At 41.9% G+C, this 26,559-nt stretch overlaps 1 protein-coding gene across 5 annotated transcripts in view; it reads right to left on the reverse strand.

Annotated features, from left to right (window-relative positions):
• Positions 1 to 303: 303 nt before the first annotated feature.
• The window catches only part of LOC120447077 (dual specificity tyrosine-phosphorylation-regulated kinase 2), a 50,138-nt gene continuing 23,882 nt past the window's right edge, over positions 304 to 26,559 (reverse strand). For 4 of the 5 annotated variants that reach the window (XM_044005945.1, XM_039628472.2, XM_044005946.1 and 1 more), the window contains 7 exons: positions 13,760 to 13,971; positions 12,949 to 13,318; positions 12,069 to 12,241; positions 11,731 to 12,008; positions 5,051 to 5,189; positions 4,820 to 4,991; positions 304 to 3,015 (listed from right to left, as the gene is read on the reverse strand). In XM_044005945.1, coding sequence (XP_043861880.1) covers positions 2,000 to 3,015; positions 4,820 to 4,991; positions 5,051 to 5,189; positions 11,731 to 12,008; positions 12,069 to 12,241; positions 12,949 to 13,318; positions 13,760 to 13,783 — 2,172 coding nt within the window. In that variant the 5' untranslated portion in view covers positions 13,784 to 13,971 and the 3' untranslated portion in view covers positions 304 to 1,999. Of the gene's footprint in view, positions 3,016 to 4,819; positions 4,992 to 5,050; positions 5,190 to 11,730; positions 12,009 to 12,068; positions 12,242 to 12,948; positions 13,319 to 13,386; positions 13,581 to 13,759; positions 13,972 to 26,559 lie in introns of those variants that run through there. The other variant, XM_044005943.1, reaches the window with a different exon arrangement.

A 26,559-nucleotide genomic window follows, 5' to 3' on the forward strand; every position in this document is an offset into this window, starting at 1 on the left:
TTGTTACAGTATTATAAAGATGCGACTATAAAACGCATTTAAATTCGTTTTAATTAATAAATTTAATTCTTAAATGACTTCTAGCTATTAACGTTTTGCTTTGAGAGAAAAAAAAAATAAATGCCTACTTCCTTGAATTTTGGGCCAAGTAAAAAATCGTATTTAGCTAAAGATTGATCTAAAAATGTCAAAATTAACTCATTTTACCACTTACTTTGTATCTTACGCATTTCTACACGCAGCCTGCAAGTAGGCAACAGTTATTTCCATGAGGCAATGCTTTTAAAATCAAAATGCATGAGATTTTGAGTACATACTTTTTCATTTATTTTTTTTGAAATTCTTGTAATTTTAATTGATTACATGTTGTTTTTCTTGATCTATACAATTAATATGCGTCATTAATTTAAAATTGATATATCCGTACGTATATTTTTATAATTATAAGTTTATCATTGTATTTAATTAATACTAAACGTTAAATTCGAACACACTTTGTAAATCAAGTTTTGCAATTGGATTTCTTTTGCTTTTTTGTCAAAATTTATAATAAAACACATACAGAAAGTATCCGAGATAATTACGACAAGTGGCAGAGAAAACTTTTACAAATAATACGAAACAAGCTCCAAAGGATCGCAGCTGTGTATATATAGGCTTAGGTATTGTAGTCCTATGTGATATATATTCAAAAGTTATGAGCAAAAATTGCATTTGTGTACAGTGTTATCTAAACTTACAGGATTACAGGTTACAAACTTCGTTCAAATTACAGTCTGGATTTGGTAAGCAATCTTACCCAGCACAAGTTCTTAATAAACTGTCTGCCGTCTTGTTTTTTCGTCAATACACAAACTTTAATTTGAATAAAACATTTTTATTTGATTTCTTTTTGCGTTTGCCGCCACTAATACAGTTTACTTAGATGTGGCGCACTACAATTATTGTATATTGGATTGTTTATTATTCGGTTGTGATATTGGCCATTTGTTTTCTCAATCCGTCTAGTTTTAATAGATTTATAGTTTTTATATATACGAGTTTTCATTAAATTATGACATGTATTCCGTATGGATTGGTTTAATGGGATCAAGTTAATGTGTCGTGTCCAAGCGGAATTCAAACATATATTGCATTGGTAGGCTACAGAGCTGATTTCCTGTAGTGTGATGTATGATATTGGCCAACGAACCTCCAAGGTCTTAAACTATGCATACAATTACAATTAAGATATAGATACATCTCGATTTCGCATATGTAACTAATAACAGCCTTGATACTGTTGCAAAAGACATGGAAGCTGTATGAAATTTTAGTCGTAACCCTAGAAATATGTATGTATCTTTGAGTTCGGGTGAGTGGATGCGTTGGGTGAATCGTTACAAATGTTGTCTACATCTATGTTTAGAATATAGTATATGCCATATCTAATAAACTATATCTAGGTTATCTTGTTCCTTTGAGCTGGCTTCTGTTTTGTTTCTTACACTTTTGTTTTTATCTTTGAAGGTTTGTTCATTTTGAATACAGTGTGAAAGGATGACTTGTAACACCTTGGTAGTTGGAGGGAAGAAAATACTTTTCGGGAAGGGTTTGTGGGTGTGAATACGATTTTGAATACCTTTAGCTATGGCAGTAGCGAAATAAAATAGGGTTAAGGGCAACTGAAAATACTGCAAAGTGCTGCGAAAAGGGATTTCCTTCTAGCTAGATGCAACTATTTCGAGTGGGGAACGGATTTTCAGGAGCAAGTGGATGTACAACAGCATGCGCTCGCATTCAAATACAATTCACACACGTCTATAATTCCTATATAGCTTATACATAACAATATTACTACAACTACGTGCGAGGAGCCCTATTCCATCGCCTACTCCTACTCCTCGTCCCGCTCCTTAACATCAGCGCAGTGCTGTGGACGCCACTTCTAGCTCCAGAAGTCCATCATATTGACCAGCTTGCACTTCTTCAGCTCCAGCTTGGTGGGCCTAGCCCGAAGTCAAGCTCTCCCAAAGATGGCCCTGTCGGAAACATCGCCGGTGGACTGTGAGTGTGACATGGCCATGGTGGATGCTCCCGACGACGACTGCTGTTGCTGCTGCCCACCGTGGTGGTGATGGTGGTGCGTGGTCGTGGCAATTGTGGCCGTCGATGCATTGTGGTGCGTCACATTGTGATGGTTGTGCGCCAACGTTGAGCTGCCGTATTTGGAAGACATGGCACCCACAATTCCACTGCCTGTGCCAGGCAGATGCTTCCTGGTGGCCGCTGAGGAAACATGGTGTGTGCTGCCACTACCCACTCCTCCGTAGATGCGGTGCAGGGAGTACTGCTGCACGGACTCCAGGTCCGAGACGCTGGACGTGATCTTCGAGCGCACCGCCACCTTCTGCATGCTGTTGTACTTATCGCTGGCACTCAACTTGATGTCGGGAAGGTGTCCATTAGATTGGGCATGGCCGTGACTCTGAGATGGCGGCTGCTGTCTCGACTTGGTTGTGGTGGCAATCGCAGCATTATGCACAGCCGTGGTGCTGGTGATCGAGGCCACCACGGGACCGTTAGTGCCCGGCGAGATCTCCGAAAAGCTGTAGCAGGAAGACTTCTGGGAAACACTGTTGAGTCCGGAGCTGGACGAACTGCTCGACATGCGGCAGCTGCGATGGCGACTGGAGGCAGAGGGCTGCAGAAACTCGTGGTGGGCCGCCTCGTCAGGCGTCATCCGCTCCGCCGGATCCCACTCCAAGCAACGCTGCAGGAAGTCGATGAAATAGCGGTCCTGGCAGTGTAAGATCTGTGCCAGCGACTTGCTGCCCGGCGACCGTTTGCGTCCCTTAGTGTTAGTTATGCAGCGCGGGGCATCACGGGAATCGAAGAACAGCCGACGTCGCCTGGCAACCGATATGAGCACCTTGGGCGGCAGGCCGAGCACCTCCATGATGCAGGCGAGCTGCTCCACCTCGTTCTCACCGGGGAAGAGGGGGAATCCCGTGTACAGCTCGGCCAGAATGCAGCCTATGAAAAATTGGAAAAAGCAAGGGTGACATATAATTAGTATTGATTTTTGATTCTCGATGGGGGTCAGCAATTGCTGCAGTCATTTCGGGCAGGCAAACAGGCGCATTGACCTTGACATTGTGGCATACACGTGTCCCCTTCCTTGTGTTCCACATTATTTATTTCCCACTGCATTTTCTAATGGACTTTGAGGCACGATGGTCGGACAAGACAAGATGTCACTGCAAGATGCCCGAATCAAGGCCTTTGACTGACACTTTGTGTCTCAATAGTTTTCGGCAAAATGTGGCTATTCATCTTGATTCATATCAGATTGTGTCTCTAAATTGAATAGAATGGCATATAAGGGCATAAGATGATTGAGCTTTCTTTATAAGAAAACTTCCACAAGTCACCTCTTCGATTTAATCAAAGCTAGTCCATAAATTCTTATTAAATATATTTATATAAATAGTTTTACAGATATTTCCTTGTAAGCCTCAGCCTTCGTTTTGATTTACATCCATTTGAATTTCCGAATAAAAGGCTAATGAAACATAATGCAGTCCGTTTGCCATAAGGTTGCTTTAAAGCTGGTGCCTCAGTGCGCCATAATCAATTCAACTTGTGTGAAACTAAGTACTATCTTAGCATCTGGCTCTATCCCGCTCCCTGTGACCCCATTTACCTAATGAAGCTCAAAGCAATCAAACGCACTCGCATCTATTGCAGATGCCCCATTCTGTGGGAAGCTGAGTTTGTTAAGAGCTCACATCATTCAACACGTAACCCATTTCCATTGCCTGCACTTACTCTGTATGCTCAGAGCACAGTAGCTCAAATAAGGAGGTCCACATATGAAGAAGCCCAAGACAGCGGGTAAAAATAAACCGAGCTGCCTTTTATTAGGGTCCAGAAATAACAACCTGCCACCGCAGGACCCCACGTCCGTGCGCACATTTAATGAGTCCATTGTTGTCGGTGGAGCTCACGATATTTTGCCATCGCTGCTTTAGCTGCTTTTGCTGCTGACCGGACGTGGTTGTGGTCGGAAATGGGCGCTAAAAGGATGTGCACGATGAGGCCAGGAGTGGCTAAAAGTCCGCACTGGGCTGGGCAAAATTATTGTATACATAAACTTCGAGTGGGGCGCCACTTGTTGAGTGCGCCCCTTGACCCGCACCTCCGGTGGCGTCGTCGATATCTCATTGTTCGCTCGGTTGGAGGAGGACCTTTTCCGCCTTCGCTTTTGCCTGTTGCTACTAATTGGCCTAGTGCGTGTTCTTACACTTGGCTGAGCTTTTCGCTTTGGGCCAGGTCAATTGCACGGACAAAGTGAATAGTTTTAACTAAAGGAAGAGAAAGTATTCTAAGAAGAACCTCTTTGTAGCTTTATATATGGTCAACTTTATACATTTAAGAACCTATTAAAAAGGTTTTTGGAAGTTGTTTTAAGCTTTAAGGAAAACACCTGTGCGAAAGAGGAAGCCAACGAAACACCTATTTGTTTAGACTTTTACGTCTAGACGAGTTTCGATAATTCTTTAAAAGTTTGTAAGCGATTCCCCCATTTTTCTCGATACCTTTAAAGCCCTAGAAATATGTTTCTCACACGTGGACACGGTTTGTACCCACAAATGTTAAATATTTAATCCGTCCAACCATTACCTGCTATATTTATCGGGCCAACGTGTGTGGGCCATAAATCTGCCTGCCAAATGCAGGGCAAGCATTTAAAATTTCATTGCAACCTGCACATGTTTTCCGGCCCACTTGGGAACACAACTGGGCAGAATGTTTTTAATTAAAAGCTTACACTCACCCAAGCTCCACATATCGATGGCTGTGCCGTATTGCAGGCCGAGAATCACCTCCGGGGAGCGATAGAACCTCGATTGGATGTACGTATAGATTTTGCGATCCACGTAGCATGAGCTGCCAAAGTCGATGACTTTGATGGAGCTGCTACCACGCTGTTTGAGCAAGATGTTTTCCTGTATCCGATAAAAGAGGTTCTAAGTAAGGGAGTATAAATTGAATGCAATGCACTTACCGGCTTGAGATCACAGTGAATAATATTTTCCTTATAGAGCAGACGCAGGCACTTCACAATCGAGTTGCAGAAGCGTCGTATGAGACTCATGCTGAATCCATTGTAGTTGTTCTTCTTTATCAATTCGTACAGGTTCAAGCTGTAAAGACAAGGGGCAAGTGGACTATTAGTAGTGCAACCCTTTGAACATGAGTCAGCGACGAACCCTCAAGGGAATGGGAATCGTTGACAAAACAAGATACACTCCGGCGAACGGAGAACAAAACAAGGAGTCAAGTCAAATGCCGGCTGCTTAAAGTTCCTCTTTCCTACACAATCCTACCGTATTACCGGCAACATGCACTGAATTAATTCCCATTGCATGTCGGGCTCGAATTTGGCCATACAACGATAACGTTCTACGTCAGCAACAACAATATTGACAATGTCAGTCATGAGCAGTCAGCCGGCAGACGACAATAGAAGGATCCGAAAATGGTGGCAAATCAACCCGAAAAGAGCCACCAAACTATGGCAACAGTGGGCCAAGAATATCTAATTCAGGAAGTCCTGCAAAATACCTCCTTGGATTCCTTACATACTTAGAACATCTTATATCGTTTTGTACTTGGGTGTTTTTTATGTTAGCTTAATTATTGTTAATTCATACCCACTACTATAGCTTTAATATAATAGTATAGTATAGTTTTTACACCACTGTTTAAATAAACCTAAAGTGTACCCCTACTTTGACAACCCCTTAGCTGCTTTTGTTTACTTTGCGATTTCTGTGCCATGTTTTGCATTCGCAGTTTATGCGATTGCTTTCGATTAATTAACTGATAACAAAAGAAGTATCATTTCCTCAATGTCAATGCAACCACAAAAGACACAACAAACCAAGATTACAGCCGGTGGTTGTAATATAGTAGTTTATCAAAAGTTTGGTCAATTGTTGTTGGCGGTGCTGGCGAATCGATGATTGATGACTTATTCGGTAACGACAGCTCGTAAGATATTTGCCTTCCTGCTCCATCTGAGAGATTTCCTTCCCTTCATCATAGCATACATCTCAATTTATTGAACTCGCTTTCATTTCTGTTTTTCCCATAAGCTGTGTGTACACATCACATGGCCATCAATAACTTTATCGCCTGCTCACGAGGGCTTCTTAGACACGTTTGACCTATATAAAACGGTGGGTAAATGGCCAAAAGTAATAACTAGCTTGGCATGAAAGGACTGTGGGGGGAGTTGAATGACTAAAGGTTAACGCTGCTCAAGCTGAAGAATTGTTCATATCATATGAATATCTAAACAGTCGGAAAAAGTTGGATGATTAGAAAATTAATTATTTAACCTTTATAGCCTAAGCTTGGAATTTAAAAATTCTTTTCCCTGAGGGTAATATCAAACAGCTAAGGTCTGACAACTTTTTTATTCCAAGAAGGAGCTGTAAAGAAAAAGGTTCCCAAAGTCCTTAAATTTCTTGTATTTTTGCTGCGTGTGACTTTTAACACTTTAATCGCTTTCTGAGGCTTCGAGGCATGTTCTACAACTTGAACATGCCGTAATCCAATTTAAATTTATGTCAGCATATGAAAAAGCCACCACACACTCTCTCGAAAAAGCGCTAAGAGTGCCTAAAATCGCGCTAAGCTGATTGAGCCAACAGAGTGTCAAGGACGAATTTGTGGCTTTCCCACCCAGCTAAAGCCACATAATGGCATGGATGACTGTCAAAGCGTTGGGAAACACTCAGGCCAGAATCGCAGGAACATATTGAGAAGGAGGCATCCAAACCAGACCGCAAAGGTCACGGGCCTTTAATTTGAAAACTTTCATATTGCAACTGCCGTGTGGGTGGAATGCCGAAATAGTAGGCCTTAAAGTGAGAGGCTTTAACGAACAGAAGGTTATCGATTTTGCAGCCAGCCAAAATAGATGAGCTACTGTGGGAGAGGTGAAGCTTTTTGGCAAACAGACGAGTCTATAACAAACCAATAAGAAAATCATCAAAATGTCATAATTTCAATCGGCGAATCGGGCCGAAATACATGTGTATGCTTACAAGTCTGCATATTATAACTGCATTATGACATGCCACACAATTGGCGACGGAGAGCCAATGCCAAAAGTCCATGAGTCTGCCATGAACTTGAAAATTGTTTTTTATTCCATTTTTGGGGCTGCCTGGGGCGCCATTTTCAGTTCCGCTTTTCCATGCCGAAATTCCTCTGGTAATTTGATTGATTATTTGCCCCTGCGCCGTTGCAACTGCAACATGCAATTGTAACGAGCCACTAATGCCTTGCATTTAGCACACCAAAAATGGAACACAATAATGCCAAAAAAGCCAGTGAAAGTGAATTCGTATAAACAAAGCTCGGTAAATCGGATGACGCCCACAATAAACAATGCACACAGAGACACGGATTTGAAGGTCTTCATTTCCCAGACTTGGTTTAAACTTTATTTAATAAATTTCCAAATTGTTGAGAACCGAGCACTTGATTATATTTTTCTTGGCTGTCAATTGACAGAGTTCTGGAAGCACGGGAAGAATAAACTTGGCTCCGTGGCGAGAATGGTGTCACCTTCTCTGAGTTAAAGGAAAAATGAACTTTTTCGTCGCCGTCGGCCAACTTTTTGCATAAATTTTAAATTGGTTTCCCTGCTGGCTGAAATCGAAAAGAGCGAAAAGAGTGTGCCATTGATTGACAAGTGAGTGTGGTGAGGAAAAGCTGTCCTGTCTTCATTTGCATAGAGAATTCCCCCGTGTGAAGAATCTTGAAGGCGGAATTAATTTTGCAGTTATCGATTGCACACGACAGCTTTTACGTAGCACTAATGAGATTCTGGCCAAAAAGTTTGACTACAGCGCGGCTTATACATTGCCCTATTTTCTCGTTAATCGTTAATGTGCCTATAAATATGCAGAATTAAGAGGCTTAACCAAAAAGCTGTCTTTCCATTAATAATGCTGTCCCTGGCTGGGACATTTGTGACCTTGCTTTTCATCCCCCCAAAGACCGGCAAATTTTCTCACAAATATCCTTTTTTTTTGCCCGTCGCTTTTTGCGGCACTTTAATTAGTCGACAGCTGTGTGGCAGCTTGCTCTTCTTAGTCGAACCGTAAATAATCTCAGAAATGCAGAGAAAAATCCTGCCACAGGCCGGGGAAGTGGAGTGGAACTAGAGGCGAATTTACCTTTTAGTAGATGATAAATGACTTGGCCTTGGTCATGTCAACTGGCTTCTGTCTTCCACCGCGACCCACCGTGCCACAGTGGTGCAGTGGTAGAGCAAAACAAGCGGAATGCTCGGGAAATGTCAATTAGCAGTAATTACTGTGCCACGGTACGGCATAATAATAACCTACATCAACATCCGCGGAACAGCTGACACCGACACTCCTTTGCCCCGCGTCGGTATCCATTCAGTGTTTATTCTCCTGGTAACTCAATCCGCCGACTCGTCCTTGCGCCCGTTCCTAATTGCGATTTACACGCGCTGAGTGCAAAAATTAATTAAAAAGAACAAACTTGCTGGACCTGCTCATTTGCATGGCCACGCCCACAGCTCACGCACTCCGCTCGCCGCACGCCGCATGTTGCATTTTAATTAAAAATCATTTCGTCCTGTCGGCCCACCCGTTTCCCCCACATTCCACATGAGCAAAAGGCGGCGGAATGCCGACGACATCCTGTCACTTTTCTATGCCACTCTCACGTTGTCAGCGGGCATGTCCTGGAACAGTCAATTACATGGCCGATGACAGGCGGCCACATGCTGCATCTGTCCGACATTGATGGGCTTTGAAATGGATGAGGTCACCAGGTTTATAAAAAGCAACCGCTTTTTGCTCGATTGACAAACCAAAATTGGCTCGATTGACAAAATATGTGGTAACATATTACTCCAATTTAAATGACCTTAAATTCACAAGCTCTCAAAATTTTAATTACATTTTCCTTTCCTTTGTTTTAATGCACATAATGAACTAAAAAAAACTCATTTCTTTTAGCCTCTTATCGATCAATATTTATCTATAATGAGCAATTCGCCATAAAATGTACGCACTCGTTGATTTGAGCAATAAATTTCCGGGTGATTATCGCCACTTGATCTCGTTATGAGCCATTAAAATTGAAATTAAATCATGACACATTGCAGAGCGAAAACCCGCCGAGTTGTGAGAGGAATGCAGTGACATTGGAGGCGGAGGAGCCAGGCGCGGCAGGACACTTTTCTCCGGGGCAACATTAGCTGAAATTTATGTGCACACACCCGCAGACACAAGAGCACACACACAGGGCGAATTTGGCTACATCCACGGGGCACGAAGCTTGTTCCTTTGGCCAAAAAGAAGCAGCGTCATTCTCGCCGGGACAATATGGTGCATAGTTATGGGGCCTCGGAATGTGTTGGCTGTCTTTGGCACTTTGGCAGCACTCATTTTATCGCTGTCGCTGTAAATTATGTGGCTCATAATGCTAAAACAAGACCAAAACAGCCGACCGGCTCAAAATGCCACCTGCCAGGGTCGTCGAATTTGGGAAGTCACCCAAGTATGTAGGTCCTCATGCGGTGTGTGTGCGAAATGTGTCACTTGGCGTCAATTTAGTTCCACCCAGCCCAGGATGCTCGTGCCGCTCTCTATGTCCTTTTTGCGAAATGAAGTCCTTGAATGTGTCTCTGTCTGTGTCTGTGTCTGTGTCTGTGCCTGTCCCTGTGTCGAGGTGAAATAAGTGTGTCACTTTAGGGACACGGATTAGGTTTCATATTTGCGGACCGCAGTGGTGTCCTTTTGCTAATTAGCTAATCAGATTGTGAAGCAGGCCTGCCACTGAAAATGTTCTCCTCATTCAAGCAGCACCACTAGCTTTATCTCGTTAGGAATGGGCTTTTCCCCTGATTTAATTAGTTTTCCAATTTCTATTAATTAAATGGCAGGAATGCAGAAAGCTTTCCGCTTCCATCCAAGCCCTACTAATCGTATCAGATAAATTAAATCATTTCGTCGCAAGAAATTTCCCCTCACGGCATGCAAATTAAATTGCGTGCGCGTAAATTTAATTACGTAAAACTTGCCATACAATTTGTTTACTCGTTCAAAACAAACTTTAAAACTTGCCGCTGAGTTGTCAATGCGGTTCCCCAATGCCCCGTTCCTCTGGTCACTCGCAGGCGAAAAAGTTGGTCCGCTGCAGGCAAAACTTCTTCAGAACTGGAGAAAACATTAAAAGACTAAGTGCTCACTCCAAGCGCAAACCAATTTTGCGGCTAATTAGTCGCACAGCAAATAATTAATTAAATTTGTGTAGCTGCCTTGGAGTGGGCTAAAAGTGATTTTATTTTGTCTACCCATCGATTTTTAACTAAGGCCGGAAAATTGGGGATTCCCTTCTCTGATGGCGTGCCACTAGCCCATTTGAATTTAGAGGCCCAAAATCGGTTCTCAAAAATGTCAACTCGCAAAAATGTTAGCTTGTATTTTTACTTTCCATTTCCTAATTTTTTTTTTGGCTGCAATTAAGACAAATTAGTCGTCCGTCGGCTGACGGAAATGTCAAGCTCAATGGGAAGAATAGGCATTTGGGAGTGGGCTTAATGGAAAGGGCTAGAAGGAAGCAACTTAACATACAAGACCGCCGACCTTCGACGGTCGCTTTCTCAACTTTGACTGTTGCATCGCGTGTCGCTTTCGTGCCTTCTTTGCGATTTATTTTTACCATATTTGCGTTGCCTGCTGTCTAAACTTTGACATATGCAGTTGGTTTTTATGCCTTCCTCGTGCTTCCACCCACCCTCCTCCACAATAGTCAACACCTGAGCAGTTCAGCGGATTTCAATGCTGCCAATCAATTAGATTTCTGCCTATACACACACTGCAAATAGCAGCCCCCAGTAGAACACAACAGGTTTTCCTTCGGGCAAAAAAACACCCGCATGTGGACGTGTGGAAAAGCCGGGGGCGTGGAAATGCATTTTCCTGCGCCTGCAAGTAGGCCACACAACATTCAACATTTAAATTGAAATTGATGGCCGAGCGGCGTTTGCGGTCTGTTGCTGTTTCGATTGTGTCTGCGTCTGTCAGTCGTTTGCGCTTTTGTGGCATGTAAATTGCGGGGGCCGGAAATTAAATAGATATTTAAATTATTTACCAGGAAAGTAGGGTTACCCCCTACGGTTAGCATATCAAAGAATCTATACAGTTACCCATTAATAATTTAATTTGAGAAAGTCGTAAAAAGAATTATGAATACCACTTGAGATAGCATTTACGGCATAGGCGGGATTTATGACCTTATGAAATGGCAAACCGAATTCATTTGATACACACATGCGGGTCTATAAAACTTAACTGGAAGACAATGAAAAACCTGCAGCAAACGCACATATGAGTGGCAAAAACAGGGAGCAACTTCTCAAATCGCAATGCGTGCTAGGCACTTGGAACATGGAAATTAATAATAACCAAATTTTATGGCTGCAAATCACGCAACGCAAGTTGGCGAGCAATAATTGGTCGAATGTTAATAGAAATGCGAGTTATATGCGCATTTAATTGAAGACAGTAAAAGACGACTTCACTTGAATTCCCGTGACTGGCAAAGTCCAACACCAGAACTAAGCGCGACTGCATTGACGTCAGAAGCAGTTAAGACATTATACTTTAGGTATATTAACCAACTCACCTCATAAGCTCAAAAGTAATGCACAAATGCTTGCGGAAATAGGTGTAGTCGAGCATGTGTATGACATTGTGAGATCCATCCGCGTCCTTTTCGCGCAGCTCATCGAGGATATTGAGTTCGACGACGGCCTGGTTGAGGAAGCGCTTCTTGTTCCTTATGATCTTGATGGCCACATGTGTGTTGGTCTTGTGGTCCAGCGCCCTGATGACCTGGCCAAAGCTGCCCTTGCCAATCACCTCCAGAATCTCGTAACGAAAGGCTATGTGATCGTGTTCGATCTGAAAAATTGGGGTTTAGAATTGCATTAAAACTCTGGTTTGTTTCTGCACTTGACTTACGATCTTGTAGTTGCCATTATCATCGTCATAGCCCAGATTTGTGGTGTTGGCTGTGGGGGCGGGTTTGTTGTAGTTCTTGCTGGCGTGCTGGCCAAAATACCAGACCTCCTTGTACACCTTGAGCTCCTCAAACTCAAGATCGGTTAGGTAGTTGCGAAACTTCTTCACCAGCTCTGTGAAAAACGAAAATGAAAAATCAATTTTGTGCACATAAGAAATGAACAGTTTTCAAAAATAACCCAATAATCTCGTATGGTAAGGGAAATACATAGTTTCCATTTTATTTTCATCCACAGCAGCAATTTAATTTCCGTCATGGCTAAAAGCTTTTTCGTGCTCACTTCTTTCCACCGAAACAACTCGTCCTTTTACCCATTTTGTAACCAAGTGAACAGGTAATTGAAAATTTTCCCATGTGGCAACTGCCACACTCTAAAACCCCATTGACCCTGACCTCAATGCCATTTTACTAGCTTTTTTCTGTTATTTATTTAAAATTAATTAGAGAGCTGTGGAATGATGGAGTGTGGCCACCAAACGCCTGAAGGGTGTGCCCAACTAATTGGCATTGGGCTGCAGCGATGCAAGCCAGCGAACGCACAAAGCATTTCTGAGCTCTGGCCCCAAATAGACAGCCTCTCTATCCAAAGCCTATGGAGGGGGATGTTAACCCACTGAGGACTAACACCCTATAGACTAACAAACAAAGTTGTATATATATACGTAAAAACTAAACAAGAAACTAAATAATTAAATACTTCCTTTAATACTCTATGAACAATAATCTAGGCATAAACCAAAAAAAAGGTTTGTTTTTATGGTGACGAACTCATTGAGCAATGGCTGACATCAAAGGGTTAATCGTGATGTTCCTGCTTACCAGATGGCGTCATGGGCGTGTTGCACTTCAGCTCGCCACTTCCCGTGCTGCTGGCCGAGTTTCCCGAGCTGCCACTTCCACTGCTGCTGTTGGACTTTGTGGAGGAGCCGCGCTCGTTGCCGCCATTACTGCTGTTTGTGGTCGATGAGGAGACGGGCGATCCGATGTTGTTGTTGTTGTTGTTGCTGTTGCCACTGCCGTTCCCATTCGTATTTCCATTTAGGGATGTCGTCGTGAGCGTGGTCTCATTGGCAGCCACATGGTTGTTGTGGCCATCCAACCGACGCGATCCATTGCAGAGTTGTGGCAAATCCAGTCGAGAGCCCGACAACCTGACATCCCGTCGCAACTTCTCGTTGTCCAGCTGGATCTGCATGGGGGAATAAGGAGTTAGGTCATTAGTAAAGTTCGGATGAGGATTCATATTGTGCAGCATACTCCCGGGCAGCAAACGAGGTCGGACTGCAGAAGCTCATAGCCAGTGACTCCGTGGCGCAAAAATAAGCATACTTTCTGGCTAAATGCCTTATTTACAATACGTTTGCGTATCTTTCCCCATTTCATTGTGGTAAATTGGTCTTCGTGAAATTTACACGATCTCTTATACTTGTGAGAATATTTTACATGTACAAATATATCAAATACAGTCTTGACAGTAAATTCCCAATAGAATGTGTGATTTTAAGAAAATAAATAACATACAAATTTCGTAATGCTGAATAGTACGGATACAAACAAAACCTATTTACAGAAATCCCAGCTTGTTAACGATTTGTTTACTGCCCGCACGGAATCGATCCCATCTACTTACCGGCATTTCGCATCGATCCAACATTGTGTCGACTTCGCTGAGTTGTCGTTTTAGCCAAAAGAGAATCGAATCCGAAAAGAGTAGTCACCCTGAGTCCGGTGCTTAACTGGTTGAGTTGTATCTCCTCTTCCGGCAAACAATTATTGATCACTTTCGGGGTAATATGTCTTTGGGGCGCACATTTGCATTTGTTTTGCTTGTTAGGGGGCCAACTGCAAAGTAAAGAGGTAAAAGACGATAAGAATTGGTAGTAAGGAGGTGGTCTTTAAGCCCTTGACTTTTAACCCTTTTTCCGGTAACTAACGCGAACAAAGAAATATAATAATAATAATAAATAATATAGAATCGGCCGGCTATGCGCATTCCAAGTGCACACCATAAATAAAACGTTAAATGGTAAACAGCAACGCCCCCGAAGTATCAGTGACATGGCCCAGAGCATGGGCCATAACTAACTCAAAATGCCGGCTTGTCAGTTACCAGTTAGCAGTTTTCATTGTCAAGGCGGGCGACGACAAGCGGTCTCATCAAAGGGCCCAAAAACTTTATTCATATTTTCTCCACAAGGGTCGTAAAGAAGCAGTCGTACAAAGTCGTATGCCCTCCAAGAAACCCTACCCAGTTCCGCAGCTCCGAAGTTCCCATTCCCCCAATTGCAACGGCCGGTTTGGCTGACAGGCATAAAAACTCGGAAACCAAAGTCATGGCCAATTATTGGCCTTTTTCTCTTTGGCCCGTGTTTGTGGCTCGTTGTGCATTTGACAGTTTGAACGTTTGTTGTAGGGCATTTTGGTATCCCAAACTAGAACTCACACTCAATATGCATAATAATCATAACCCTTTTTGGGAAGGACGAAAGCAACCCCTTCGTCGGCTGAGTGCAGCGGGAACTTGGGTTTGTTTGGTAAGTAACCTTATCAATGGAGGCATAATGAAGGAAGTTTTTGGAAAGTGCACTGTAATGAAGTATTACACATTTTTGGTGGATTTCAAAGTAGGCCATTGCGTTCATATCTATCAAATAAGTTGTGATTATGGGTAAAACGCTATTTACATAAAGATTTTCATATTTCCTTAAACATTTTTACAACCGTAAATGTCTAAAGAATTTCTCTTACTGCAGCTTGACTGGGGTTACAAAACAGGTGGTAACCACTTGACTAGTTCCTATTTTCCTAACCAATTCCTCCGTCCCTGTATCTTCAGCGGTTCGGCATGCTCAGTTAAATTTATTGGCTTTTAAAACTTTTCTGTCATAAAATCATAATTTACAGCATTCGTTTTCTTCGTCAAGCTGACATTTACAGTGAGTTTGGAGGAGTCAGTCGGAGGAGGCTTACTTCGAGGCTCTACTTCACAAAATATTGTTGTGCCAAAGTCGGTTGAAGTTACTATGCCTACTCAATCACTCAGTCCGTCACTGAATGCACTTTTTGGCTCTGCATTTTTCGAATGAGCTAAACCGTTTTGCGCAGAAAGCCAAGTGAGACGTGAAGATCAAAAGTCAGGACCAGTTTCACGTTGTGCCTGCTTCAAGTTTGATAAGCGAAAGTTTTTTGAACCCTCCTTCCGACTCTAAGCTCTTGGCAAGGTTGTACAATTATGACTAAATTTAGAGACCGTTGAAAAGGTGTCGTTGCTGACGGTCACCAGTCCGCATTGTTCTGCCAGATTTAAATGACAAATCAATTGAAAATGGCCGGGCGGCAATTGTAAGTGAGCCCAACAATTACACGCCCCAGCAATCGAACCATTTATCGACATTTTATGACGCCGTTTTTGCTTTGCTTTTGCATTGATGCCAATTGAGAAACGTCAAGATCACTGGGGATCGTTTGTCATTGCTTTGACACCCACCCAAAGTCTGCAATTTCTATTAATGACACTGAGCCTCAAATGTCAGACTCAATGCTGAATTTCCGACTTGAGTTTACGAAGATGTCTTTGCCTGGCAGTGTGTTTGGGTTGATTTGGCATTGAGACTTTGACTTTGCATTGAACAAGTTGACTCAAATTTCAAAATAGCGAAACCTCCAAACGACAGATCGATATCAGATCGCATTTCAAATCGAAATGTTTAATTCAAAGAGATACCGCATTGATTTATTTCCGTTGCCCTGGTCATTTTCCCCGGTCAATCCAACGAAAGTTGACTCCTTTATGGGGGGAAAGGAAACCCGCTTTAATTTGGTAAACACCCATTTTATTACTCCCCATTGCATAATCCACTTAGAGTTCGCTCAACTAATTTCGCCTTTGATGATGATGCTGTCGCTCCGCTGACCCAAAGCATTAAAAACAAAATATTAAGCCATTAATTTGAAATTTCTACGCCAAGTGTCGGCAAACGAGAGAAGTACAAAACAAAAGGAAAATTGGCCACTCAAAGTAATTGAGTTGCACTAAGTTAACATTTCGTTGCCTGTCTCCGAAATTAACAATCTTGAGAAGTGCGGAGAGAGGAGATGGCGTGGCAACTTTTGTGGCAATAAAAATGTCAAGAAATGTATGTGAATAATTTGACAATTTACTACCGCGACTTATTTTGACAAGTGCGGTAAAAACATCTCAATCATTAAGAGCCGAAAAAGTGCCCAAAATTATGAATGCACTCACCAACTGCATTTAGTTATGGGCAAACCAAATTCGCAGTCTGCTGAGATTTTTATGTGAATTTCTCCTTTAATGGTTTAATAAATGTCAATTTCTTACTGAGGCGGTGAATTTTTTTTATGCCCCTCAGTTCACCAGCGAGAAAAACAAAACGAAAATAATGACGAGGGGAAAAATAAATAAAAACAAAACAACAAAACGTGACATTTGCTTGTTGACTTTTGACACTTGCAATCATTTTGGGTAAACCCGAAGCGAAGATTTATATGCAAACTCGACAGATCTTCATGTAAAGTAAGTTCTTTTTTCCCGTTTCCATTTTATATTTTTGCATCGGAAAAACCTTCGATGGCAGCTGCAAAATGTCAGACATTGTTCAAGGAGTGCTGCCATTTGTAAGCATCGTTTTTGGGGCAGTGTCAACAAGAGGATGCAACCAAGTTTGGTCTTCCCCGGCGAAATGCCAGCAGGAATTCTAGCAACTCTCGGCTTTGGAATCTCGATGGCCTCAACGTGTCAATAAGCTGTCCAAAATTGTGTTGCCCAACTTGCCCCATTGTCGGATTTGATTTATTGAAATGTTTCTTTTGATTTCTTGACGCCTCAAGTGCCGCCTGCCAAAAATTCCGTGCCCGTGTGCATACAAAACAGCAATACAATATTCAAAGATGTTTCTTACAAATATTTCATGATTGCGAACTGGGTAGAAGTACTGGAACCGCAAAAGGCGACTTGAAGACATCACGTCTAGGGTTTTTATTTTATAGTCTTACAAGCGGCGCATGCATGAAATCGAAAACGACTCGAATCTATTGTTCAATCAGATTTTATTGATTTGTCTGCCTTTGGCCCAAAAATGCCAAACAATTTTTGACACTTTGAAGTTTTGGGGGTAAAAAACACATTAAAGGGCTTTGATCTCTGGAAATTCTAGAAACGGATGGAAAAAACAATTAGTGGAATTTCGAAGCTTCTATAAATATTCAAAATGATTTTGATCAAATGATTGTAAATGGAATTTTATTGAAGTATTCATTTTATTAACCTATAGCTTCAAAAAAACAGAAAGTTGTTAGCCAGTTTGTTACGTATTTAAAAATAACAATTGTAATAATTTTTAGATTGTGGATATTAAACTTTTAGAGCCAAAAGCATTATCCAAGAGCACTCGTAAAAGCCAATTTAATATTATTGCCAAAAAGGTCATGCATGTTTGCCATTCGCATGCCGATCATAATGCGCAACAATTTTCTATACATTTTTTATAGCTCAACGCCAACATGCATGTTAGGCTCAAATTTTTCAAGTAATTCGCAATGGTTTACATAGAGCTGCTACTTCGATTCGGTGGGATATTTGGCACACGTGACCCAGATGGGCGTTACTCCATTTAATTATGTGGCACACCAAGAAACGAGGAATACGTAAAGCATCATTTGTCAACCGGCTAAATTTCGGCTAACTATTACCTCGCGTGGCCCAGAAAAGCGAGGCAGCCCGCGAAAATAGAAAATAAATATATCAAAAAAAAAAAGAAAAGAAAAGAAAATAAAATAAAATAGAGCCTGCTCAGCCAGGCGACATGCTATAAACATTTTTGTTCATTTAATTTCGCGCAGACATGAAACATAAGTGAATTTCATTTAGTTTTCATTATTACGCTTATTTCCGTACGCCGAAAGCAGGCCACAAATTGCATGCCACCTAATTTGGTTAGGGCACCGGAATGCTTTCTCAACCGGGCATTAAGCAGCCAACTATCCATGCCCAGGCCCCCTAAATGTGACCCCATAAACCATTGACCCACTAACCCCAACCCTAAGTAATGACCCCGGGCGCAAAACGTCAACAAATCCGTATAGATTTCAACTGGAGGGAGTCCGCTTGGGGAGCGGAAGTGGCGGCGATTCCATTTGGTGTGCTTCGTCACCAGAGGGGAACCACTCGGTGGTTAGTGCTACAGTTGGCATAGGTCGATGCTTGTGGAAGCTCCTTGATCCATTTATTAGTTTAAAGGATTCAAATATCTTATACAAATTTGAATTTAAATGTTAAAATAACAACCACCCTATTATTGTACCAATATTGTACCGATCCACTTAATAGCTCTTAGGAATTCTAGAAACCTATTCCATTTTCCAACTATTTTCATCACTGACACCAGTAAATTCCTCGCCACAATTTCAACCCATACAAAAACCAAAGCGCCAGAAAAAAGAGCACAGCAACAGATGCCACAAGGTGTGCGCCTGACATATAAACCCTGATACCCCAACACACGCAACAACGCTAAACGTACAACAAACGAACAATCGGCAACCCCCAGCTGCGAAGGGCCAACGCGGCGTATGTGTAATGGTGGTCAATGCACTGTTTAAATCGGAAAAGCTCCCCAGCCGTAACCTCCAATCTGGGGGGACAAATAGAAAAGGGCACCGGTTGGTTGGTAGCAAAAGATAAAGGCAAAAAACAATAACCATTTTAATAACTTCCGTTCTAGAAACACTTTTGACCGGCTATCGAATGCACAAAGACAAAAGCGTGAAAGGGGGGCTTTTTGGGGATTGGAACTGGCCAAGTGCATCGGGTTAGCGGATTTTATTGCCCGTGTTTCTGTGCATTATGTTTTATTGGCCCCAACTGTGCGGCACCAACAATCCCAACAATCGTGAAAATCGCTTAAAGTGGCAACTGGCAAATGGCAACTGCCCGCTTTGGGTGGAACAAAGTGGATCGGAGTTGTCGCTTTTGTTGTCGGAAAATGACAATTAGCCGTGTGTTTTCCTCCATTTTCTTTCGACTCGCTCATTTGACAGTCGACTGCATTTCTCTCTTTGCCCACAAATGCAAATGGGAAATGGAAAATACAAAAGGAATAAGCGCACAAATATAGATGCATCTGATGTTGATGTTGATTTTTCGTAGCTCGTCGCGGAAGTCTTCGAATGTAATTCCAGATTGAGTAATAAACATCCAAGTATCTGTGTGTAACAGGTGCAAGCGCATTGCAGATTTTGGTTAATGGGTCTGTCGACATCGAGATGAAAATGCAGGAAGCGGAGTGAAAACTGTTACAATCTGAATCGAAATTAGCCACGGGGGATTATTTGTTTTCGAAATAGAGTTAAAAATGATGAGAGTGAGCCGTTGCAGTGGAGATTGGGGCGGAGATCGAGATCCCCGGTAACCTTTCGACTTTGATTGATTGGCAGACGGTGCGGAGTATTATAGATGGAGTATGGCTCCACTTTTTGGGCTTGGTGATCCAGTAACTTTGTATATGTAATCTGTACTAATCTGTTCATTTTCAATTAATTTCTGTAAAACTGTCACAAGTGAACCTTGTCAAATATACTACAACATAATCACTCAAGCAGTTTGAGCGCTGAGTATGAAATGCCTACACTTATTATCACCCTTTTATTACCCACTTTTACAAGACTATAATTACCCCAGTCTGCCTGTGTGCTGGGCAAAATTTAATAGCACCCAAAAAAGAATCTTTGCCACTAATTCAATTCTCGTTAATGGTCTGCCCAACCTTGATGTTCATTAACCCTCCAGACCGCGTCAAGTTCAATCACAATGCCTCAGGGCAGACCAAAATAAAATAAAACCGAAAAAAATGTATCAACTAATCAAAATGTCACACTTTCCATACAGAAAGCGGAGAAAAAATCTGCTGACAGCTGACAAAACCAAAGCAACAAAAACCAAAACCCAGCAACTACAAACTACGGCTTTTTCTGTGTGTGTGTGTAGTTTTGGGGGCGGGCACGGGGCGTTGGCGCTTTACAATGAGCCATGGAATACTCGAGCAATTGCTGGTGGGTCCAACGGGTGGTTCATGGTGGTGCGGGGTGGTGCGGAGTGGTGCTCAGATTACAGCAGACTGGGGCCAGGAAAACGCCGAGCGACGTTGACGACTCGCGACAATTGCCTCAACTTTGGCGTTAATGAACATGAGCACTCTTAACCAAAGCGAGACGAGAGTTTTTCATGGCCCAAGCCCCCTTTCCAGTCCATTTCAGGCCTGATTCCAAGACGGCATAATGAATTGATGTGGCTGCTGCCATCGCGATGATTATGATGAGATCGAGACGAGACGGGCCGAGTGGGGAGGAGAGTAGAGGAAACGAGTCAAGTCGAGTCGAGTCGAGATGGGAAAAGCATAGACTCGTCCACAATTTGCGAGAGAAGCGAACAAAAAGCATTTTAACATTTAATAATATGAAAATAATTGAAGCAATTACTAAGAGCAACATACACGAGTGACAGAGCGAAGGCACGATCAACACAATTAACCATATTATAGTTTCTTTATGACCCAGACCGCTTCTGCGAGCATTGTTATATAAAGGCAAGATGAGATCTTCAGACCTATAAAATCGATAAGCTAAATTCGTTCTACGATAATTTTTCTTAATTAAATATTATACTTCATTTTCCCATCCTATACACGAGTATGTGTGATGTGCAATCCAATCCGCTGATACGTTTTCTCGTACCATTCGGTAAATTATATTACCTGTGCCACTTGCTTTTGTGGCCGATTAGTTAACCAGCTCGACTTACCAGCCTGCAAACTAGATCAATTACAGATTTTAACCCTCTGCCTTTAGTGCCTCAATCCTAATGTTACTGCCTATTGAAAGAGGCAGAAAGCTGAACAAAACAAGTAAGGAAAAAAGCAAACCGCAGGCAGAAACAATTGACATTTGATTGACTGACAGTCGTTTGTCAGTTTTTTGACAATTAGGCGTCAAAGTGAAATTGCTTTCGATTTCATATGGAGACTGAAACGGAGACGGAGACACATGGCCCACAATTGCCTTGAAAACTGATTGGGAAATTCTGGGACTGGCCTTGATTGCCGTGGAACTATTTTTAACATAAAACGCTGTTTGGTTTACTATTTTTGCAGCTACCCCAAACAAAAAATAAGAGAGAAGGCCTGCCGAATTTGGGTCAAAATTCTCCCACTTGGCATGTGAACTGAAATGGCAAGAATGACAACTGCCAGAAAAAGAGAAGGAAAACCATTATACATTTGAATATAAAACTAATTGGCGGGTGTGCACAAAAATACAAAAATCGTCTCATAAAATTATCAAATTGGCGGCGATCATCCATCGACTATCATGATTAGTCTCATCTTTCGGGAATGGGGATTTTTGTGAGCTTAGCTAAAAGTGGGCATTGAACCAGTTTTTCGATTCGCGGACAGGCGGTTCATTACGAAGATAAACACATCAATCGGCCAAATTTAATAGTATTTATTTGGCTTTCGTCTATTTTTACTGCTAATTTTCACAGTTTGCGCTTTGCTTTACTACATTTTCGAAACGTATAAGACACATATTTGCCGGATGACAAACAACATTATATCGTGTGTGTCGGCTTTTGTTTATAATGCCAAATTTAGAGGTTCACTGAACTGAACCGCTTGTCGCGTGGTCGCAAAAGAGGGGTAATTAGCGATGGCATCTGGTCTGAATTCCCCCGTTTGCCGATCAATCCAACAAGTTCTTCCACAGAATCCAACTGAGTGCTGGTGCTCTTAAATAATTGATACACATCTTGTTCGGCTTCGAAGGCATCGATTACGTGCAGAGCATCTGTAAAGAGCTTCCAGTCAAAGTAGAAGCCACAAATTGCATGGCTTGCACACTAAACCCATTCACTGCACATATAGAGTGGTGGGTGGGAAAACAGTTTTCCACTCGGGTGGAAAAACAGTTTTTCGAGTGCTGTGGCACCTGAGTCGAGGAAATCCCGCACGAAAAACTATTTGGGGAGTGTTTTTTATTGCACTCTTCAAGGCACCTGGTGTGCTAAGCTTATGTGCTCAAATATTCAGGGACAAAATAAAAACGCTTTTAGGGGATTTTATTTTAAGCATCCCGAATCCATTGTTTCTGATCACTTTTTGGCGCACACAAGCAGACTTGTGAGCTTGTGGCCATTAAAATGCGCTTTTATATCGCGGTTTTATGGCTAAATTTTATTTAAATCTGGACCGTTTCGAGAGTTTTTCGTTGAGGCTGGGCAAGGTTTATTTTTATGCAACCGCCAAGAGAACAGGCGAATTTCTTTGTTTACTTTTCGTGTGCGAGGAGAATCATTAAAAACTTGACCCAGTTTTTCTGGTGAGTCAAGCTCGTGCCAATATTTCTTGAACTTTGCTACGGCTATTGCTGTTGCATAACCCGCACCTGGTGTGCACCGATAACGATTGAAATTCCGATTCCAATTCCTATTCCGATGACCAGCCACCAAACTCCAGCTTAAAAACCCCAGCTCGGATTTGCCTTTGTTTCTGATTTATTTGCCAGCCAAGGCTGTAGCAAATCCATTCACTCGCCTTAGTCAGCTTCGACTTTGCAGTTTCAGTTGCAGTTTGGGTTTCAGTTTCTCGTCCATCTTACATCTTTCAAACAATGAAAAATTGGCAATCGTCATGAAACCGAAGCAATACAAAATAAAAACAAGTACCAAAAATTCGCGAAGCGCAAAGCAATTAGACATGCAATTCTCGAAAGTACAAGTAATGTCAAAGTTGTAATTAAAACGCGTCCGTAAAGCTGTTTAAATTTTTAAGCAGATCATCGCCGTTAGGCAACTAAAAAGTAAATATAATAACTACTCGGCGCGGTCCTAAATGGTTTAGCTTCAATTGTTACTGTTATGGCACTATGGCACTATGGTACTATGGCACTCGGCACTCGAGATGAGCTCCGTTATACAACTCCTGAAAGTGACATATTATGCATGCAAACTATTCATTCCATTTAGGCTAAAGTCAACCCATATATCACTTTGAGCGCCGGGCTACTCAACGCAGTGCAGCATCATCAGAAAACCACAGCACCGCACCGACAAAGTCAACTCACAAAAGAAATATGAGAAAACTGAGAAAAGAAATGTCACAAAATTTCCATTTGAAAGGTTTTCTTTGGCATAGGAAAAAACAGTCGAAAAGTGGAAGTATAAATACAAGAGCGGGCTAAAAGTCAAGGTCTGTCAACTCTTCATCGCTGGAACATTTAAAGCTGAATAAATAAAGTACAATGCAGACCAATGAAAAGCCGAACGAAAATGGAAAGTAAATGAGTCGGGAAATGCGAGACAGGCAGTCTTTCAATAAAACCAAAATTTCCACAGCGGAAAGTGCAAGCTAAGGTCTGAATATTGATTGGGAAGGGGGCGTAAAACTTAATGAGCGTCAATGGCTGTCAAAACTATTGGCGAAAACTCATTATGAAGTTGTCAATCAGACGAGGAGAAAACCTTTGGCAAGCTGTTTTTAAATCAGCCAAAGTTTTGCTAATTGTACTTGGAGGGAGGGGGAGGCTAAAGCCGCTAAAATCCCTAACAAGTTGCTGGCCAAAGACGAAGACCTGAACTCCTGGGGTCCGAAACTTGCTAAACTGGCTTCGGAGGCTTTGGCTTCTTTCACATGGTCTTCGATGCAGGTTTTTGAAGATCATGGTCCAGCGAGCTAACAACTTGTTGTTACTCTTGTTGTTGTCGCCAAACGCATGCCCCTTCATTGTTGTTGCTGTTGCTGTTGCTGGTGTTATTGTTGTTATTGCAAATGTTGGCGTTGCACTTAAGTGGCTAAAGATTTTTAAGGTTAATGCACTTGAGTTCGTTGTCGCTTCTTTGCTGACCAAACTTGGTTGCCCGGTTGTTGTGCTTGGCGTTACTACTATGAGTGCAACTCCTTTCGTGATCTTGTCGCAATTTACATTTTCATGCACCAATAAATGCGTAAATAATAATTATCCGATAGGCTCTGCACATAAATTGCCATCAATTTGCTTTCGGATCTTGTTTTCATGTTTTCCCTCATGATCATTTTTCGCGGCTTTTGATTTTGACAAATATTACGCATACGCAACGTTAACCGGTGGGACACACGCCACATGTAATGCGCCACTTTCACTTGCTCACATTGCATGGTTAATTTAGGAGACAGATTATTCAACTGACTAATTTGTTGTGAAAAAGTGTGAGACGGCGGTTCGTATGAAATTGACTCAGTTAAGTTAATAGATATAGTCAACGAATAAGTTTATTTATTCCCAAAAATTCGCCGTTAAATATGTAATTAGGATTTTGTCTCAGTCAATTTCTTATGAAAATAAACCTTGTTATACTCTTCAAAGTAAGCAAAACACCGATTTGAATGAATTTGTTTTGCATTAATTTTGCATCACATTTTTGATATTTATTCATACAAAACACACACTGAAAACCACCGAAACGTGATTTTATATGCATATAAAACTATTTCTGATTTTTGTGGCCAAATGGGTCAGTGCTGTCAGCAACCGCTTGATTTGGGTCAAATGTGCCCACAGAATATTAAGCAAACAGTTTTTTTCGGCAAAGGAAGAAGGAAAAAGAATAAAAATTATTATTACCATTCGCATGGCAATAAAAAACAGACAAGAGATCGTAGAAACCCGAGAGGAAGTTGTTAATTAATACTCAAGACAGAGAGCTGGAAAAACTTCTGGGGAGCTCCGTTGCTCGGAGCTCGCAAGTCGGGTTTTTTAATTAAAAACTGGAACCGCATGGCTCTCTGTTTTTTTTTTGTTTTTTGTAGTTTTTGTGGCCACAATTCTCTTTTTTATGCACGGGTAATTTGGTTACATTCGAGCTACTCCACCAAGGGTTAACTTCGAGTTCTTGGGGATGCTAAGCAGGGAATTAATGGGGCATTGTCAGGCCTTCGTTGGGTGAAAATGACTGGGTAAGTATCTTTTGGGGCACGTGTAACCTGAAAGTTTCTGCATTCGTGAGTTTAAATTGTTGCCGAACTTACAGAATTCCTACAGTTTGATCACACCTTTTGCTTACCTGAAAATAAAAGATAATACAAATTTTGATTAGTGATATGGCAAGTTTTCATTGTAACTTATATTGTATAAATTAAAAACACCATTCAGAACACTACTTTAAATTCCCACTGAATTGAATTTGTCGCTTCCGTCACCGAAATCATTGGGAAGTAACTTTGCTAGCTACTTTCTATTGATTACCCGTACAGATATAGACTTCCGCTCATTTCCTGTCCGGTTGCATCTTTTATCTCGAAACTGTCTCCCTGATGCCGTCTATCAGTTGGCTATCTGTCTGGCCGCATAACTTGAGAAAGCATCCGAGAAACTAAACAGAGCGTACTGCCGGCATTTTAAGGGCACCCAGGGTCGCCACGGCTATTTTTAAGTACCTGTGCGTATTTCTGCCCAAGTTGTATAGTTTTTTTGCTTTGTGTTCTTTTTGGCATGCAATAAATTTGTGTTTTCTGGTCACTTGCAAAAAGAAACGCACTGACAGCTGTCAGTGTCTGTATCGCGCCGTCGAAAAAGTATCTTAAAGATACTCACCGAGACTGCGAGATTCGCATTCGCTTGAGTTGATTTCCCTACTGTGTATCCGCTACAAATCCAACTGCAACTTTCCAGTGATTGCGACAAATGTTTTCACTTTCCATTTCCAAACTAACAACCAACGCATTTGACAGCCACGCCCATTTCCTCGGTAATTCAACTCCAATTGATTGATTGATTCACTGGCGCGAGCTAATCAATTAAATATTAACTGCCATTGTCAATCCGTCAGTCTTACATCACTGCATTAATTACCAAGACGAACCGTGACTTTAATCAATCCTAAAATTGCATCAGTTGAGCCAAGTCAACGAACCAAGAGCCAACTCAACCCAATTTCCCATCAATTGCCGCCAGTTTCTTTTTTTATTTTCCATTTTCTTGTTGTCATAACAACAAAAGCAGCTCCTTAATGTATAAGACACAAGATCGAGTTATGGAAACAAAAAGAAAATCAAAAAAAAAATTGAAAAACTGGAAGCTTTTGATTTAACCACTGCCTGCAGCCCCAACCATGGCCAATCAATTTTTCTGTTTTTGTTTTTATTACTGCTGCTGCTGACCATTGACCAGCACCTCGACATCATCGATTCCAAGTCGCAGCGTAATCATAGTGGAGCAGAGCCGAAATCTAGTCCCATCCTATTCCGTCCACTCGACTCTACTCCACTCCACTCCATCCACTCCACTCGAAGACCAAGAGCAAGACCCATACCAAGTCCAAGTCGAACAAGGAGCTCGCTTCATTATGCCAGCAGCAGATATTTTTCCAGTCCGTGCTGCAGC

Source organism: Drosophila santomea, chromosome 2L (assembly GCF_016746245.2).
Source record: "Drosophila santomea strain STO CAGO 1482 chromosome 2L, Prin_Dsan_1.1, whole genome shotgun sequence".
Classification (NCBI taxonomy): Eukaryota; Metazoa; Arthropoda; class Insecta; order Diptera; family Drosophilidae; genus Drosophila; species Drosophila santomea.